Source organism: Vombatus ursinus, unplaced genomic scaffold (assembly GCF_900497805.2).
Source record: "Vombatus ursinus unplaced genomic scaffold, bare-nosed wombat genome assembly UNPS02014799.1, whole genome shotgun sequence".
NCBI lineage: Eukaryota > Metazoa > Chordata > Mammalia > Diprotodontia > Vombatidae > Vombatus > Vombatus ursinus.
In genome coordinates this window covers 48,323,398-48,343,380 of record NW_020954577.1, presented here as the reverse complement: position 1 = coordinate 48,343,380, position 19,983 = coordinate 48,323,398, and the positions used below count along the sequence as shown (strand labels likewise).

The 19,983-nt window shown below is 46.1% G+C and overlaps 1 protein-coding gene across 2 annotated transcripts in view; it reads left to right on the top strand.

The window, feature by feature from the left end:
* LOC114050683 (cyclic AMP-responsive element-binding protein 5) overlaps window positions 1–19,983 on the top strand; it is a 487,545-nt gene that overhangs the window by 310,537 nt on the left and 157,025 nt on the right. Inside the window, exon 1 of one of the 2 annotated variants that reach the window (XM_027872544.1) lies at window positions 11,763–11,814. The exons of the other annotated variant lie outside the window; for it this stretch is intronic. Within the exon in view, the coding sequence (XP_027728345.1) occupies window positions 11,768–11,814 (47 nt within the window). The 5' untranslated portion in view covers window positions 11,763–11,767. Of the gene's footprint in view, window positions 1–11,762; window positions 11,815–19,983 lie in introns of those variants that run through there. 2 annotated transcript variants of the gene reach the window in all.

Below are 19,983 nucleotides of genomic sequence, written 5' to 3'. Positions count from 1 at the left end.
AACTGGACCCTGCCAAAGGATAATCTATCCTCTCCTTTCCCGCTGGTTTCAGGGTGACAGGCACAGCCATGAGAGTCTCCTTGTAGCTGACCCTACTCCTGGACGCAGAGCGGGGTTCCCTGCCTGGGTCTGAAGCTTCCATCGGTGTTACCAGTCCCCAGAGGAGGCAGAAGGCAAGATGGAGCCACCCTTTCTAGAAAGGGGACAAGCATTTCTTTGGGGCTTCACAGCAGCACCGACAGACTTGTAGATAGCTACAAGTGTTATTATTTTCCCCTTTTTATGGATAAAGAAACTGAGGCTCAAGGCGTTCAGTGACTTGCTTGGAGTCACAGAGTCAGAGGTGACACTTGAACCTATGCCAGCCTGACTCTAGGCACTCTAGGGACCAAGCCACACAACTCTGTTTAAAGGCCATGATCCCCCAGATCTAGCATGTGCGGGACGTACTCTAAGTGCTTAATAAATGCTTGGCGACTGGTCAGTCATTCAGCAAATCTGTAGTGGAGGGTGATGAGACCCCGGATCACCCAAGTCAAACCCCCAATACTGACTAGGTGGTGTACTCTCCCCTGTCTGCCCTCTGGTTTGTATTTGTTCTGGGCCTCTGACAAGTCCACCCTTAATAAGAATTTTGCATAATGAGCAAAAGAGGAAGTTAAAGGAAGTTAAATTTGAAAGGGAGGAAGTGGGCTGGGAATGGGCTGGGCTGCCAGGATGGTGCTGACTGGTGGCTCTCTCTGTCTTGGGTCCTGCTCCAGAAAAAGGAGATGCTGTTCCCGCTGGGGAAGGCCAGGCCCGCAGGTGGACAGGCATCTGCAGCGCTGCTTTCTGGTCCTGCCTCACATTGAGGCTGCTGGCATGAGTAGGTCCTGGCACTGATCTGCGTGGGTCAGTGCCTCAGTCTGTACACCTGGAAAATGGAGTTGACCTGCTTTTTAAGGGTGCCTGTGGGGAGCAACAGAGTTTGAATTCATGTTTTCTTGTCCAACGTTTCTAAAGAACTTTCAATGAACTTCTCTTCTCTTTGATACCATCACTTCCTGCCTTATGTGTGTAGAGGTCAAATTCAACTCTCTGTTTCTCTCTCCCCCTCTCCCTCCTCTCCTCTCTTTTCCCTTCCCTCCCTCCCTCCTTCTCTCTCTCTCTCTCTCTCTCTCTCACACACACACACACACACACACACACAGACACACACACGCACGCACACACTGGACTGTGAGCTCATTGTGGGCAAGGATTGTATGTTTTTTAAATGTCCATGTCCTAACGCCAAGCAAATGTTCATTTCCCTGACTCACATGTTTTTGGAGGTGGGAGGCAGCTCAGTAACCATCCAGTCCAACCAATGTCAGAAAGGTATCTGCGTCCATCATGGATATGTGGCTGTGGTCAGGCTGGCCAGTTTGCTTGCGTAGAAAAGGACCCTCCAAGACAGCCATCTATTGCACTTGAGAAAGCTTGAACCTTTAAGGAAGTTTGGTTTTCGCTTTCCTAACACGTCTAGATGTATCTCTTCACAACTTTCACTGATTGTTCCTGGTTCTGTTCTCTGGGGTCAACCAGAATACGTCTAATCCCTGTTTGATCAGATGGTTCTTTAAATATTTCAAGACAGCTATGATCCTCTGCTCCATGCCCATGGATTTTTTTCCCTTTAGGCTCAACATGACCAGTTCCTTCAGCAGATGTCTCAATTATTCCATTTCATTGGTGTCCACACTCCCTCCACCCACACAGATTGCACCACCTCTACAATTTAGGAGAAAGTATGGCCAGCTGTGTCATCACAAGTCAGCTTCTTGGGGTCAGCTTCATTTCTTCCAGGCTCGTGGTTCATAATCAGGGCCAGCAATGAGGGCTTTCCAGCTCGTGAGGCCCTTTCAGGGCCGGTGAGGGCAGGCATCTCTGCCTTGTACACAGTGGGTACGCAGTAGTTTGTAGAATGGAGCCAGCAGAAACACAGCTCTTGGGCTTGGGTCCCAGGGAGTGGGCTCCATGGGGAAAGGGCAGCTGGGGAAGGCGTTCAAAGGAAGTCCACCTGGAGGTGTTGGAATAGGCGACCATTAAACTCTCTTCTTCCTCTAGACCTGTGATTCTATAATTGCAGCCTCCTAATCAGAGGCAGCAAGGTGGTACAGTGGACAGAAGGTGGATTTGGATTCGCGGAAATCCTGAGTTCAAAATCTTTCCTCTGACAGTTACTGTGTGATGTTGGGCAATCAGTTAGCCTCTATCTGCCTCTGTTTCCTCATCCGTAAAATGGGAAGAAAAATAGCACCTACCCCCAAGAGTTGTTGTACGCATCAAGTGAGAGAGATAACGTATGTAAAGCACTTGGCATATTGGGAGCTCTTTCTCCAGGCTCACTGTGATTACAGAGGATGCCCAGGCTGAGATGCACAGAGAGGTGGGATAGATGGAGCTGTGGGCTTACTTATCTTTGCTTGTAGTTTGCCGTTTCAAGGATGCCCCCTCCCCAGGGAACCACAGGAAGAATCCTTTGGGGACGACCCAGCTAACACCTAGGAAGCGCTTGGGAGTAAGTCTCCCCAGACCAGGGAGTGGGTAGAATAGGAAGCTCAGGCTTCTCGTCTCCCTCCCCCACTACCATTCTCCAGACTTCCTTCTTTCTGTCCATTACGCCATCCATCTCCCTTTGCCTTAAATCCTCCCTTATCCTCGATGGCGCTCCCTCGATCCTTCACCTCCCTATCCCATTGGTGCTGGCTCACCATGCTGCGTCCTGATTAACATTCTTAACGCACAGCTCTGAGCGTATCACTCCCCCTACTCACAAACAACCCTCAATGGCTCCCATTGCCTACCGAGTGAAGTCTAAAGACCACAGCATGACATCGAGTGCTTTTCACAGTGCGGCTTCCAGTCCGATCTCAATTCTAGGGGATTCAGTTTAATTCAGCAGATAGTGACTCGGAACCTGCTTCGGGCACACACAGCCCTGTGCTAGATGCTTGGGGGAGCCCATCTAGGAGGGAGCTATGAGAAACACACAAGTACTGATAGTACTAAATAACATAATATTGATACAGGAGGCACCAACGGGATCTGAAAAGGGTTATTAGCAACAGGAGATCAAAGAGATCTGCATGGAGGAGGTGGCAGCTGAGGTAGACTTCAGAGGATGTGTTTGGGGTAAGGGTGACCATTCCAAATTCATTCCCCTTTGTGTATGAGAAGCAAAGGGGCCCAGGGGAAAGAATTACAGCTCTGGAGTCAATAACATACATTATGTTAATATTACAGATGCACACATTCACACACACCCACCCCTTACTCTGCGACCCAGCCAAAAAGTCCTTCTCTCTTGTTCTCATACATGACCCTCCCTGTCCCATCTCTGTGCCTTTGAACTGCTCCAAGCCTGGAATGCTTTCCATCCTCCCCTCTGCCTCATAGAAGAGGCAGCTCAGGCACCATCTTCCGTGTGAAGCCTTTCCTGATCTCCCTAACTGCTCGAGTCTTTCCAAACTATCTTGCATTGAAGCACTTTGGATTTTTCTCTTTACAATTATTCTGTATATACTCATGTCTGTACTTGTGTCCCCCATTAGAGTATAAGCCTTTTGAGATTAGGGATTGTTTCATTCTTTTTATTTCTATTCTCATCTTCCTTGCAGAGTACCTCAAATATTGTAGGTGCTTAATAAATGCTTGTTTATTGATTGGTTGAAAATGGGGGGGGGTATACAACATAGAACTGAAGGGAACCTCAGAGAGCCACTAACCCAGGGACTCACCTATTTATGTCATGGATCCCTTGGACAGTCTGGTAAAACCCATGGACCCCTTCTCAGGAGAATGATTTTTTTTTTCAAAGTCATAGTTGATATTATAAATGCATAAATTAAAAGAAAGAATATGTGAAGAAAGATGTTATCTGCATCCAGAGAAAAAACTAATAGAAGTATGTATAGAATAATTTTACATATATATATGTATATATATATATATTCATGTCTAATGGTAACCATCTCTAGGGCAGGGTGGGAGGAGGAGGAGAAAAAAAGGAAAAAAAATTACATGATAACTTTATTATATATTTAAAAGGAATAGCACATTGCACATAATAGATTTGCATTTTCATGTGCAATTATTTCTTTTATTTAACTGTTATAGAAATGTTTGTTTTATTCCCTAAGTTAAAAATCAAATAAATTTTTAAAATTAAAAAGAAAAAAATATAATTGAAGGAAATGCTAAATTTCAGTTTGAAATTGGAAAAATATGCAGGAAATGATTTTTTAAAAATCATAATGAAGAGAAACTCTAAATTTCAGTTCCAAGTAATAAAAAGATGTATTTCTTTCCCCATCTAAGTTCACAGACCCTCTGAAATTTATCTGCAGACTTCGTTAAGAACCCCCAATCTAGCCCAAACATATCATTTTACAGGAGAGACTGAAACCAAGAGAATTTAAGTGATTAGCCCAGGATAACACAGGCTGTAAATGGCAGAGCCAGGATTTCAACCCAGATCCTCTGACTTCCCAAACAAGCTAATTGGAAGAAGGAGAAAATTCGGAAAATGAGAGGGAGCAAGGAAAGCTTCGCTCAAGAGGTGGCACACGAGGAACCACGCGTTGAAGGAAACTAAACTGAGACAGAAGGGAGAAAGTAGTGGGATAACCAGTGTGAAGTCAGGAGGCGGGGGGCTGAGCTCCGAGAGAGAGCAAGCCGACCAGTTTGCCTGGAACAGAAAGTGTGTGAAGAGGCGTAGGATGCTGTAAGTCTAAGAAGGTGGACTGCCTTTTATGTCAGACTGAGGGCTTTGTATTCGCTCCTAAAGGCGATGTAATCCGGCTTTGCTGAGGGGGATAGCGTCCACCATAATTGCTCACAAACTTCCCCCGAATCTCGATTTTCCCTGGCAGAGAGAAGCGCTTAATATATGTTTGTTGATTGGTTGGTCGACATTGGGTATATAGAACATGCTCTTCCTCTAACAAGACTCGGGCATTTTTCACCGACTGCCCAGATGCCTGGGTCTCTCTTGCTTTCTTGCCTCTGTCTCCTGGCTGCTTCCCTGGCTTCCTTAAAGTCCCTGCTAAAACCCCACCTTCTACAGAAAGCCCTTCCTGATCCCCCTTAATTCTAGTGCCTTCCTCCGATGATTACCCCCAATTTATCCGGTCGATTTGTCCTGTTTACGCACCTTTTGCTGTTGCCTCTGCAGTTAGACCATGAGTTCTTTGGGAACAGGGTCAATTTTTTTTTCATTTGTGCCTCCAGCACTTAGCACAATGCACGTCGCAGAGTAGAAGCTGAGTAAGTATTGATTCACTAACAACCTAAGGTCAGAGCAGTTAGAATTGGAAGAGATTTTAGAGTTCAAATATTTTTAAAATGGGCTTAGACTAGATGGAGGGTCCATCCGATTCTAGAATGGTCCCTCTAGAACAGTAATTCGTAGGGACTTTTGCTCTTTTAAGGTTTTCAAAGCCCTTCACCTACGTGATCTCACTTGATCCTCAAAAGACCCCGTGATGGAAGTCTGGTTATTATCCTCATTTTCAGATGAAGAAACTAAGGCTCAGAGAGGCTGTGACTTGCCTAAAGAACTAGGAAGTGTCAGGGGCAAGGATTTGAAAGTGGGATCTTCCTGACCAGAAATCTGCTACCCACCCAGCCCCTGGAGAAAACAGGGAAGCACAACATGTCTGGCTTGATGGGTGGATGGGGAGACCACCAGGGTGAGAAGGGGAATGGCACCAGAACATTCCAGGCTTTGGGTCCCAGGAGCAAAATTCATCTTTGCAGTTTGGTACAGGGTTGTGCTGATGGCTGGGAGTGAGTCTGTGGCCCCTTTCTTTCTCTGGCTGGCACAGCCTAAAAGCAGTCCCTTCTCAGAGGTGCCCCAGCCTCCTCAACCCCTCTGACTCTGTCCACTATGAAAACACGGGACACCCAAGTCGAGGGGATTGCTGAATAACACCACATGGGTGTGCAATGGTCTGTGACTAGAAGGTTCACTGGAAACAATTTGCAAGGGGGGCCTTAGGAAACCACCTGGATGGTTCTTTTAAATGAAAAAAGGAAGAGATACCACTTTTTCTGAATAATTTTTAATACTAGTTGGATACATGTGATAGTCATTAAAGCTTATTTAACCCTGAAATTATCTGGCCCCTCCAATTCCCCCAGGGACTCTCTGGGTCTTGGGTTAAAAATCTGAAATAGCATCTGAGAGGAGGTGATACACTCTTTCAAAATCTGAGTCAAATAATTCCAGGCCTCAAAGAAGTTGTTTTCTGAGCGGCCGATGTTGATTGCTGTTCGTGTTTACTCCCCTCTTTCTCCGTGGGGTTGGGTTTGGAGTCTGGACCTCCTCGCTCTTTTTTTTTTTTTCAGCCTGCTGTCCATCCTTTAGAAAGTGCCTGGCATCCTGCTGTCCAGGCTGGGCGTCAGTGGCCTGGAGATCAGCCCCCAGCATTCTGACCTCTCCCCAATCCCAGGCTTTTCTCTGTCTTCCAAGTAAAACGAAGACCTTGTGCTCTGGGAGTCTGTGAGTTCGGCTCCAGCCCCACACAGCTGCCGTGTTCCCCCACCGCCCTCTCCCTGAGGAGGAGACATACTCCAAGGGAGGGTGTGCAAGCATTCCTGAGCCAGCCGGCTAATCTGGAGACATGGCTCTGTTGGCTGGGGTGCCAAATCCAAGGAGGCTCCCACTGGACTAAAAGCATCCCAGTCCTCCCCTCCCAGCAGCCCCCAGCCTGAGCGCAGCTCAATAGAGATAGGACGAGGGGAGTGGGGGAGAGAGATCCGGAAAGGAACAAACAGATGAAAAGAGGAAACCCTTGTGTCTGAGTGGAATTTCCTCTGGAGTACAGGATACCCTTTATCATTAACTGGGCACAGGAAGGAAAATGGGGAAACAGTGTAAAGGGTGGTGGTGGGGGTGGGGGTGAAGGGAGCCAGATGAACTAAATAATACCTGAAATGGGGGGGGTTCTCAGGGGGTAGCAAAAACTAAGAATAAAATGAAAGGTCCTTACATTTGAACCAGCAAGTGCAAATGCCTTCTTAAATACTGTGGAACCACAATCTTGAGTCAAACACAGTTCAACATCAAAGATGAAGGTTTTTTGGACTAGAAATGCCCCGACTCATTTTTGGCCTGGTGGCATCATCCTTTGTGCAATGCTTTGCCTTTTTAAAATCCAGTCTTCTCTTTGTTCTCCATGGTCACCCTCAGATGAAGGGGAGCTTTCCCAAGCCCAAACACACCTTTAAGAATCCCACAATCCGGGGCAGCTAGGTGGCGCAGTGGATACAGCACTGGCCCTGAAGTCAGGAAGACCTGAGTTCAAATCCAGCCTCCAACCAAACACTTGACACTTACTGGCTGTGTGACCTTGGGCAAGTCACTTAACCACAACTGCCTGAAAAAAATTAAAAAAAAAAAAAGAATCCCACAATCCTTCCTCTGCTCAAGGCTCTCTCTCTGTTGGTTCTAGAATAAAATAGAAATTCCTGTGCTTGGCTTCTGAAACTTTATGGTCTTGCTTCAGCCTCTCTTTCAGGGTCTATTTCACATCATTCACCTCAACACATTCACCATTCAGCCAAAATGGCCTCTTTGATGTTGCCTCCAAACTTGGCGTTCGATGTCCCACCTCAGCAGAGGCTGTCCTTGATGCCTGGAATGTGTTCCTTCTTTTCTCAAGAATCCTGAGCTTCCTTTACAATTCCAGCCATGGTCCATTTTTTAGAGAAATCTTTTCTGATCCCCTGATTAGTTGTGCTTTCTCCCTCCTCAGGTATCAGGTGTCTTTTTATTTGCTGTATTGCCTAGTAGAAATTTAAGTTCCTTGAGGGCAGGGATCACCCGCTTCTCATGGTTTGTCTCTGGCCTCCAGCTTCCAACATATTGCTAAAGCAGATGGTCTTTTTACCTGCCATGCTCAAAAAAGAAAGAGCTTCTCGGTGTAACATCGATATAGATTAGCCTCAGTGGTGATTGTATGAGAGAAAAACCAACAGGACAGTTTTCCTTTGTCAAGTGGGAGAACGGGATGGTGAAAAGAGCATTGGATTTGGAGTCTAGGCGTATGGGTTGGACTAGATGGTCATAGAGATACCAGAAAGCTTGAGAATTTTGTGACCTAGCTTCAAATCCTAAATCCCCCAGCTTTGTGACCTTGGATAAATCACTTAATTTCTCTGGACAGGGCTATAACTAGGGTGGAGGGCACCATCTTGGCTGTTGGCTTAGTGCATTTATTTTAGAGGAGTCAGGCAGGCTTTGTGACAAATCTGAAGCCCTCATTTTGTAGAAGAGAAAACTGAGACTCCAAGGTCCAGCTATAACTAAGACTTTTTTTTTTCCACCTGAAGCAAATACTGTAAACTGTCCCTGGATTAGGTATAAGTGTTGAAAGGTGTCTATTAAAAAAAAAGAAAGGGAGAAGATGCTTGGCAATAGTCCTGTGACCTCAGGCAAATCTATCTCAGTTTCCTCCTCTATAATATGCAGCAGTTAGGCTAAATGTAAGTACAGGAAATTGGAAGGAAAAAGGGGTAAAGGATAAAATTCTCAACCCAGTGGTAAAGGACCCTCTTCAAAAAGGGGGGCACAGTTCCTGTAAAATCTTGTCAACTTGATCTGAAGTTGAAACAGGCTGCAAAAGCTATTGAAATCTTTGCTTTATTCTCGAAAGAAGAAGGGGGGAAAAGCAGTGGGCTGCTTGGCAATTCCGACGTAAGTGAGTTATACAGGCCACTGACACGGCGGACCCAACTTTATAACAACCACATTCGCTGCTGTCAAGCCACTGGCTTCGTGGCGCCAGCCGTAATTACAGCAAATCACCTCTAATTCCAAGCTGCCGGCCTTGATCAAGGTGTCACTGGGAGCCACTGCGGCATCCGGGTCCCCAGAGGATGTCCTCGCTGAGGGCAGGAAGGCAGCTGGATGGAGAAATTCCCCTCTTGGGGCTGGGGGGATGAGGCCATTGGACAAACCCTCCTTTTCAACTCCTTACCCCTCAAGAAGTCCATCAGGGAGATGGTCCCCAAGCTGGGTGATATAAATTTCAAGTGGCTCAGATGAACAGCCCTGCCCCCTCCAAGCAGAGGTCTTTAATAAGCTAAGAGCTTTCTGAGAAAAGGTAAAATGTTGTCTGCTTGCAACATGGAGCAGCCTAGTGGACTGGATTTGCTCATTTGTTCCCTGTCCCCAAGGCCCTACATTGGGTGAGAGGGCTGGCTGGTAAAAGGAGGCAGACCTTGGTTCAGAAGACAGGCAGAACAAGACACAATGGTGGCCACCTCTCTGTCTGTCTGTCTGTCTCTCTCTCTCTCTCCTCCCCCCCCCCCCCCAACTTGGTTCCTCTTCCATCGTCTGAGGGAGCTAACGAACTTCCCATTTCTCCTCTTCTTGTAACTTGGGTGGGGCTGGGATGACTAACCAAGAGAGAGGACAGGGTTAAAGGCACAGCCTGCAAACCCAGCCAGGGAATAACTGTTCAAGGGAGGGGCCAAGGTGTGAAGTGATTGACAGCACTCAGCAATTAAAAGGGCTTCGATGTCATTTGTGAGGGGGATAATGTGGGCTTTTTTTTTTTCTTTCTCAGGCTGCTTTCGTTCCCTCCCTCTGTAATTAGAAAGAGGCACCCATCCTGGCTGTTCTCAGCAGCGTCGTTTAGCGGCCCTCCCCCTCCCCACCCCTGCTTCTCGGTTTACTTCCTTACTTTGGGGCTGGGAGAACTCTTCCCTTTCCCTTTGGACAGGAGACCTAACTTCTAACAGAACCAGGATCAGGGCATCCAACCGGCTCCTTTGACAGAGGAAGTCTAAGGACTTTCTCCTGCTTGTACGGGTAGATCATAGGATCATAGATTTAAAAGCTGGAAGAGTCTTGGGGGGTCAGCTAGTCTAAAGCCTCATTCTATCGAAGGGGAGGTCTGGAGATGGCTGCCTGGCCCAAAGTTACGGAGTTGGCAAGGGGGCAAGGCTGGAATTTGAACCCTGGACTTCTAGCTCTAGAAGCCTATGTGCCTCTTTGTCTCTCTAGGGAACTTGCCGTATGTCAAGCCCCAGTCTGCCTCCTCACTCCCACTACCTGTGTGACCCTGGGCAAGTCGAGTCAGTCAGTGCCTCAATCTCCTTACCTATAAAATGGGGTGGTGGGACTAGATGGCCTCGGTAGGAGCTATCTCTGCACTTCTGCCTCCTTTATAAGTGATTGAGCTGCTAGGTGTAATTTCTGGCCTGTTTACTGATGGAGGAGAGCAGCCTGCCTGGCACGTGGCATGCTCATAGGCTTCCTGGCAGCAATTAAGCGTTCAAGCCATGCCCATCTAAAGCCTCCTTTTGGTGTGTGTGTGGGGGGGTTGTTGGTTTTCCTGGCCTTCCTTTAAGACTCAGCTCAAATCTCGCTTTTCCAGGTCCCCTCCCCCCCCCAAATTGCTAATGCCTCCTCCCTTTTCACACTACCTTCATCTACTCCCAGCATACCATGTATGCACCGAATTACTCCCCTTTTAGAATGTGAATTTCTTGAGGACAAGGACCACGTTTTTGCCTTTCTTTGTATCCCAGAGGCTTAGCACAGGGCCTGACACTTCGTCAGTGCTCAGGAAATGTGTCGTGACCTACAGAGAGTCATGCAAGTAGCCTCAGGTGACCTGGATAGGAAAGATTCCCACTCTACTTTTCCTGCTCAATACACCATATTACACTGGCTCTCAGAGCAGGAGAGACAGAGACAGAGACAGACAGACAGAGAAAGAGAGACAGAGACAGAGATAAAGAGAAAGACAGAGAGAGAGACAGAGATGGAGACACAGACAGAGAGACAGAGAGAGAGAGAGAGAGAGAGAGAGAGAGAGAGAGAGAGAGAGAGAAGGTGTCTTGTTACTAAAGGTTCATCTTTGTTTGAGCTCCAGAATAGGGACACTTAGGACCCAAAAGCAGGCTCTGATCTCCCTCTCCTTCATGGTTCTGCTGGATGCACATGCCTATTGGGAGCCTGACAGGCCCTGCAGACAGGGAGGTCAGCTTGGAAAGCTGTCCTCGAGGGAGCAGCAGAGGTGGGTATGCCCTGGAAATAGACCCCACTCAGCCCAGGGGAGAGGGCACCCCGGCAGTCCATGGAAGTCAAGTGTGGCTAAAACTTGAGCTAGAAGTGAGTGGCGACAACCCCGCTGTCATTCTCTGGGTGTTTCCTGAACTTTGTTTTCTGGTCTTGAGCCTTTCCTATAGACTGTCTCAGTGGTGGCAGCTCTTTTGAGGCATGTTTACAAAATGAAGCAAAAGAAAATACGCACACAGAGGGAGATATTGGGTGATCAGAACCAGTCACCCTGCATCGGGCCAGCGGGGAGAAGCCACCTCTGCTGCTCTCCCGGCAGCTGTTTGGGTCATCCGAAGGCGGCACTGTTTCTCTCTCTGTTTATCCGTTTCCAATGGCGATTGTACCACTGAGTCTCCCTCAGTCTGGAACTTGGCCTGGGGCTGTTTTGGTTACATTGGAGTTTTTGCTTCAGCCCAGCCAGATTTAAATGGTGACTTCACCAGCACTGAGCTAAAAAGGAGAAGGGGGAGGAGGGAGAGAGGGAGAGAGGGAGGGAGGGAGGGAGGGAGAGGGAGAGAGCAAGAGCTAGAGAGAGAAAGGGAGAGGGAAGGGAGAGCAGGCCAGAACATTACATCACCGTTTGGCCTGGGCTCAAATGGGAAGGATATGACTCACTCCAGCTAGTTAAGCTTTGGCTCAACTTATTCATACACTCATTCCAGGGCTCTCATGTTCTGCACCTCAGCAGGGAATTCAAGCTCAGTGATGTCCATGAGGTTTGTTTTTAATTTTCTTTTCCTTTTCTGAATTTTATGTACCCCCCCCCCATCCACCTTCTTCTCTTCCTTCTTCCTCCTCTTCCTCTTCTTTTTTTCCTCTCTTCTTCCCCTTCTGGTCTTTGTTCCTCGCCTTCCTCCTCCTCTTCCTCCTCCTTCCCCTGTTCTCCGGGGCTCAAGTGGCATTTCTGGGGACTCGCGGGAGAGCTCGGGCGCGCACCCCACCGGGGCCCCGGGGTGCTTGGTTACCTGCAGAGGCTCCAGCTGCGGCCGCTGGCACAGCTGGATCAAGCCACAACAGGCAACAAACAGACATCCCGGACCGTAACTTACAATGTAACTTACAAACAAAAGCAGCGGCAGCGGCGGCGGCAGCAGCGGCAGCAGCAGCGGCAGCAGCAGCGGCGCAAAGTCCGGGCAACCAAAAAGTTTCTTTGCCGCTGGTGCTCCGGGCTCCGCTTCGGAGGAGACAGGGAGAGAGTTAAAATGCACGAACCAATGGCCTGGATGGTGATGTCATGCTCAGGACTGCAGGGTAGTTAAGTAATGTGAGAGCAAGGGGGTCAGGGCTTTTTACATTTACATTTACCTGTTCTCAAGGGGGTTCGACTTTATTATCCATCGCAGGGACTGTAACAGGCTTCAGAGAGCAGCCTCTAATTATTCACAGACACCCCCTTTTTATCTTTTATTATTAAAAGTAAAACTATATTAGGCTATCTCTAAAAATGTGATATTATCACAGCTGTGGATCATTTACCACCAAGATTCACTTCTTTCTTTTTTCTTTTTTTCTTTAAAAGACTTCCAAATGCAGACGGTGTCTTTTTCAAGGGGTACAAGGAGTTTTCTGAGAGTCACCAGTCAATTGGGAATGCCTGGGGGACCTTTTCGGTTCGTTTGTCACGGGTCTTCTCCTACAAGAGAGATGATTTAAGTTAGGTGTACAATGAAATGACCTCAAAAGCAAGGCCAGGATAAAACATGCTTCCATCTCCCTAGAGAGGTGGTGGACGATGGGTGTGAGATCAGGCATGTGTTGTCCAATAAGGCCAATAGGTTGGTTTGTTTCACTTAGCTATAATTCTTTGTTGCAAGAAAGGGTTCTGAGCCAGGGAGGGGTTTATCTGGAAAGAGATAACAATTTTTGTTTTCAAAAAGCATCACTAAAATATTTCCTTTTTCAACAAAGTAAGGGTAGTCCTTTCCCCTCTAAATTATTTTCCTGTTCATTTAGATTCTGTGTTGGCCTTGGGTTTTTGACTTTTGATAATCCTAGTTTCTTCTAAGCTTCTCCTTTCTAGCCTTAATGGCTAACTTCCCCCCACCCCCAGGATACAGAGTGGTAAATATAATCTTCTAAATGGGTTTTCTTAGATTAAAAATGTTCTTAATCTGCATTCTATGCACTTGTTTTTTTTAAATTATATATATATATATATATATTTCAAAATAATGTTTTCTCAGTAATCCTGTATATTTTGTTGTATGAATTTAAAAACATTACTCTGAGAAGGGGTCCAGAGGCTGACTACCTAAGGTATCTATGACACATGCAAAAAAGGTCATGAACCCTCTCTTAGAGAGAAGCAGCCATTAGCATACGGATATTGGAAAAAGCAGCAAATACGTAGAAAAAACCTAAATTCTGAATACTTGCCACTGTAATGAAAAATAAGTCCCAACTATCTGTTCCTTGCCTCTAGTACCTGGTGTACTGATTGAAACTCTTAGGATGAATTGTTGCTGAGTTCCTTCCTAGGTCTTTCATAATATGGGTCCAGGGCTGGGATGATATTCACGAGGACTGATGCTTTCTGGACCGGTGTGGCAATCAATTAGGGTCATGGGACTAGAGCGAGGAAGGAGAGGCCTCCTTGGGCCTCTACGTGACCATAGAACAATCGCCATGAAACGGGAATATGTATGTGCAGCATGCAAAAGAAGGTAGACCAAGTATTTTTACTGTTCAAAATATATACCTTAGATGAAGTAAACTACATCCCTTGTGTAAGTAGGGGTAGTGGAAAGAATTCTGCATTGGAGGTGGAGGATCCAGGTTCGAATTTTGATTGTCACTTAATGCCCTTGGGCATGTTGAGGACGGTTTGCCTCTCTGGGCCTTATCTGGACTGGAGGACTCAGTGACCACTTCCAGTCATAAATCTAGAATCTTAAGCTTTATTTTTTATTGGGAACCAACCAGTTTTTCTAAATGATGACAGTACTTGAAGGTTTGCAAAGCACTTTACAAATATTATTTCATTTGATCCTTTCAGCAAACCTGGGAGGTAGGTGCTATTATTATCCCTGTTTTACAGATGAGGAAACTGAGGCAACAAGAGGCTAAGTGACTTATCCAGGGTCACACTGCTAGTAAGTGTCTGAGGCAGAATTTGAACTCATTGACTGAAATGCAAATTGAACTCCAATCTAATGTGACTTTAATATAAATATGTCTGAATGCAAAACACAAGCTACTTGAGAGAGCTTCTACTCTGCCTCTCTTCAACTTCTCTCCTTTCTCTCTATTTCTCATTGTCCTTCTCTCTTTATACATATACATATATGTACGAACATATGTGAATATATGAATTATATATACATCTGTATATAAATGTAAAAAGAGAACTCAAGAGGATTTGGCATAGAGTTTTTTCTTAGAGTGCAACATATTAAATACAAATAGAATTAGTAGGTTAAGAGAAATGAAATAGGAGAAATAGCTTCTTTTCTACTTGGAAGATTTCTTGGCATTGAAGACCTCTTGAAAGGTGAAACTCCAATGCTGCATGGAAGTAGTACTCAATGAGAAATAATTGCCTTTGTAAGGTGGTTTAAAATTGGGAAAGTATAAACAGTTGAAGTCAACCATTCTGGAATAATAATAAACCTACTCCAAATGCTCTTTTTTTTTTTAACTTCAGCCAATCAACATTTATGAATCACTTATTAGAAGCTGTTAGAGATTCAAAGTTTAGAAAAGATACAGTCCCTGCCTTCATGGAGCTTATAATCTAAAGGATGTAGTCAAAGAACAGAAGAATCCCTGATGGTGTGCTAGGGCAGGTCAAGAGAAGAGACATTTATGTGAATAGCATCCTCAAAGTAATGGTTAAGGAACATGGTCCAACAGGGATGCCCTGATGGATTGTTTGCTTGAAACTCAAGAAGTAAGTGAGATTTAAGGCCTTAAAACAGGAAAAGTAGAAATAAAAATTCATTGGAATGTTATTTTTTTCTGAGTAATACATCCATTTTTTCCGGCCAAATAATTCTGGGATACTTGTAGAATTTCAGGAGCCATGCACAGATCCCTTCAATCATATGCATAAAGAAACTCTAAGGAGAGATCATAGGTTTAGAGATTTAGAACTGGAGAAGGTCAGGCTCTCTCATTTTATGGATAAAGAAACCAGGCCCAGGGGGGCGGGGAGAGAGAGAGAGAGAGAGAGAGAGAGAGAGAGAGAGAGAGAGAGAGGAGGTGACTAGTACAGGGTCACACAGGGAATAAGTAACAGAAGCTGGATTTGAATCCAGAATCCCTACCTCCAAATCTGTTGTGTTTTTCCCACCACACCACATTGCAACTAACTGGCTCCTTGTGGGGTGAGTGAGTGTGAGGATTCCAGGGAAAGGCAGGCAAGGGATGCCCTGCAATGGAACATGCTCACCTCTTCAGGTGCAAACGTGGATTAGGACCAATGGAAAGAAATCAGAAGTGATTATCACTTTGTGTTATGAATCACGAGGGAATGTCTACTGTGTGCATAGGAGCAACCAAAAAGACAGAGTTCTACAGACTGCCTAGGAATAATGATTCAACATTTGTTTTTTGTTTTTGGAGAGATTCATTCTGGGCAAGAAAATGAGCTCTGAAGAATCGTGCTTAGGATTAAATATAAGGTGTGTGCTCCTATCTGATAGGTAGGGGTGGACATACATGTGCTTTGGTTTGAGTCAGCTCTGTCTGCAGTTAAACCTGCTCTTGAGGCTCTCCTACCATTAACACAACACTTTTCCCAACCCCTAACAGTAATAGGAAAGTGAAAAAAAAAAAGTCGAGGTGTATATACCCACTGTATGCTTGCAAATCACTACTCTCTGAGCCTCAGTTTCCTTACATGTAAAGCAGGGATGATAATACTTTCACTAACAACTTCTCCTAAGTTGTATGGAAAAGGTCATTATTAAAGTGCTACAAAAATATATTTTATTATTCTGTGCTCTGATGGACCCCTTATGGTTGGGAGAATACCGTGGCATACACCAAAGCCTTTCCTTGGGGATTCCACTACCCCACCCCCCATTGTTAGTTTCTCTCCTTCTCGAAATGACTTTGTATACAAGAGAAGAGTGGAGGTAGAGAAGAGTTGGTGTAGGGGGATGAGACAGGGGAGGTGTCTTCAAGTATCCGAAAGGCTATGATGTAAAAGAGGAATGTTAACCTCGCTCTACTTGGCTCTAAAGGGCAGAACTAGATCCGACTTAGAAGCCAATTTAGGCTTGAGATGAGGAAAAACTGCCTAAAAATTAGTGTAACCCCTAAGCAAAGGGGAATGTCAAGCACTAACCGGCCTCTGTTGGGTATGTAGCATCTAGTCTAACTCTCTCATTTTACAGATGAGGAAACTGAGGCCCAGAGAGATACTTCAAGGTAGTAGGGGTAACAATTAGGACCTCCACCTGAGCCCTTTTCACTGAACAGTGTCCATGTACTTAGGAACTGAAAGAAACTGTGGGGCCCGTGGGAAATTAGGGAGTGCTCTGAATAAAAGTGAACTGATACTTACAGTGTGTGTGCGTGTGTGTGTGTGTGTGTGTGTGTGTGTATTCCCCATATCTGTTTCCTTTTCCTTTTTGCTCTCCTGAGATTCTGTGCTTGAAAGAAAATTCCAAGTGCCTTTATTATAGAAAGATAGGGATATTATCATAAAACCAGTCATCTGATATGCGGAACAGCAGAAAGAAGGGAAAGTGGTAGTGGTGGGGAGGGAGAGCATTGGGGTATCTTGGAAAGAGGCTAAGAGAAACTGAGTGGAGAGGCCTGGGCTTGAGTCCCAACCCTGCCACTAATAGAGTTATAGTGGGACCTTGGGCAACTCCCTTCATCTCCCTCAGTTTCCTCATCTGTAAAGTGGGGGAGATGGATGAGATGACCTATGAGGTTCCTTCCAGCTTTAAATTTATTTATGAAAATAGTAGGTTGCATTAGTAAGTGCTGAGATCCATAGATTCATAGGGTTTAGAGTTGGACAAGCCCAAGAAGTGACCCAGTCCAGTCTTATTTCCCAAATATAGAAACTCTCTGAAGCTCAAAGAGGTTGACTTGCCCAAAGGCACCAGGTACTAAGTGGTCAGGGCTGGGATTCAACCAAGGTTCTCTTGTCCCAAAGTCAGACCCCTTTCTATACCTCCCACCCTCATGTGCCCCAGTGAAAATATTGTGGCCCAAATACTGATTTTTAATGCAATTTGTAAGACTGAGTGGGGACCCCAGAAAAACATCCCCCTTCACTTACATTTTAGGAATTCTGGTTTCTGCTAAAATGGCTTTCCTTGACTACCATACTCTTTTCTGTGGAAATCAGCTTAGAATAGCTCTCCGAAAGTCTATTCCATCTTGTTCCTTGACTGGAAAGTGTTTTCATCATCTATTAATTTTTGCCTGACATGGTGGGGCTTTAACGTCACAGTAGCAAGAATAGTATGTGGAACGATCTATATGAGTCTACTGCTCTAGGAATGTTAAGCTAGGGACTCTTGGCCCTTTCAAAATGGCCCTGTGAAGGGGGATTAATTTCATTATCCCCTTTTACAGATGAGGAAGCTGAGCCACAGAAAGGTCATAGATCATGAGATCAGAGATTTAGAGCCGGAAGGGACATTAGAGAACAACTCTCTTCTTTTACAGATGAGGAAACTGAGACTCAGAGAGAGGTGGGGTGATTGGTCCTTGGACCCAAAGCTGGAGCCGGCATTTAAGCCTGGTTCTCTTGACTCTCAGTGCGTTTGTGCCTCCGGCACTGCACGTTGTAAGCGTGGGAAAGAGCTGGATGTGAACAAAAAGAAGCGATATGTGAGTCTTTGTTGGGCCGTTTTCTACCTGTGGGACAGCCACGGGACAAGTGCCTTTGACCCTCTGATTCTGTTTCCTCGTCTGTAGATTGAAGGGGTCGTCATCTTGATGGCCTCCAAGGTCTCAGCCAGCTCCAAATCTGCAATGCTACGATCCATTCTTCTCTTTCTCCTACAGAAACCCTGGCAGGAAAGCTTGCTTAATGATTAATGAACCATAACTACACCCAAGAAAAGGCAATCGATAGCTCACTGCCAATACTCTCGTCCTTTAAAGATTGGTGATTTCATTGGTGGGGTCTCTGCCTATAACCACGCGGAGCCGGTAACAGCTCTGTGGTTGGGCGTGGTAGGGACCAAGAGCTCATCGCCTTCAGCTGGCTCAGTGATGATCCGCTCTGAACATAATTAGTTTTCCAATGGGAGACCCATCCAAATGCCCTTCTATCTCTGTATGGACTGTAAGACCTGGCACTCTGCCGGCCACGACTTTGAGGACCCAGGTTGTAACAGAAAGGGTGCTTGAGTTTGGAATCTAAGGGCTGTGTGACATTGGAGAAGTCACTTCTCCTTCCTGGGCCTTCGTTGCCTCATCTGTACAATACGGCGGTGGGATTGAGTGGCCTCAGGGATTTGTTCCATCTCTGAAGCCCCACTCTGCCACTGAGGCCTGAGTGATCTCAGGCAAGTCACTTAATCGCCCAGGCTCCTAACTGTAAAATTAAGGGGCTGGACTAGGTAGTCTCTGAGATTCCTTCCACCTCCAGGTCTGTTGTCCTTGTGGAAAGTACAATAATAATAATAATAATAACAACAACAATAATAATAATGAACTCGTCTCTGTGTTGCGCTTTAAATTCTGCAAAGTGTTTTCTTCTGATATACCTGGGAGGTATGTACTATATACCCATTTTACAGATGAGAAAACTGAGACTCAGAGAGGGAGAAGTGACTTAGAATCACAAACCATGGGACCATGGATTTAGAACTAGAAGAAACCTTAAGGGTCATTAAGTCCAACCCCTTTTAGAACATAATAAACTGAAGCCAAAAGAAGGACTTTCCTGGCTCAGCATTACACGACAAATAAGAGTCTGAGCTGAAACATGAGCCTCGCATCTTCCTGACTCCAATCCCAGTGCTCTTGCCACTACACCGTGCTGATTTGCTCGTAGATAATTATTAAGAGCCAGAACTGGGATTAGAACCCAAGTCCTCAGCCTCTAGCTCCATAGAGAAGATGGTACAGATTGGCCGTGACCCATCTTCCAGTTCCGTGCACTGGACCCTGCCTTCGGGGCCTCCGGCTCTGCCCCCCTGGAGAGACGTCCTTTCCAACAATCAGCAGTCAGCATGTGGTTTATGTCTCTTTTCCAGATCGTAACTACAACTGAATGCAACCTTGCACGTGAATTTTCTCCCTTCGGTCCTGATGATTGCGTCCGAACCAGAATCCCTTCCCCGATGCCCAGCCTAGAGAATGTAAAAGCGTGCCCTGGGTGAATGTCAGTGTCCCGAGGCTTATATAGACTCAGTCTGTCATCTTGGTGGGAAGTTGAGAGCAGAGCCCGGCGGCCGGCTTTTGTAGGCTGCACCAGGGCTGGGCGATAGTTCCTAATATTAGTCATTGTGTTTAGGGCAGTAGCTGCTGTGTGAGAGCCCAGGAACATTTTTCAGGGAAGAAAACTCTCTAGCTTTGCTGGCTTGGCTGGGGCCCGGCATCGTGGCGGCAACGTGGCAACAGTGTCATGGGGCGAGATAGACGTGCGCTAGGCCTGTCCGTCACCGTCACTGGGGCTCTGTCATTCAGGGCTTGCTCACTGAGATCCAGACCGTGACTGATGGAGAAAGCAGCTGCATAGAAAAATGGCCAGGGCCAAGTTCAGCTGTGAAGGGGTATTATGCTTGAGAACGGCCAGGCCTGGCCCAGGCACTTTGCGAACAGGGTTTGAATCCTGGATCAGACACCGATCACCTGTGTGACCTTAGACAAGGGAGGCCTCACTGTGTTCTCATAATCTATAAAATATGTGTGTGAAGGGGGGACGGAGAGAAGGGGACACAGGGAGGGAGTGGAAATGTTGTACCATG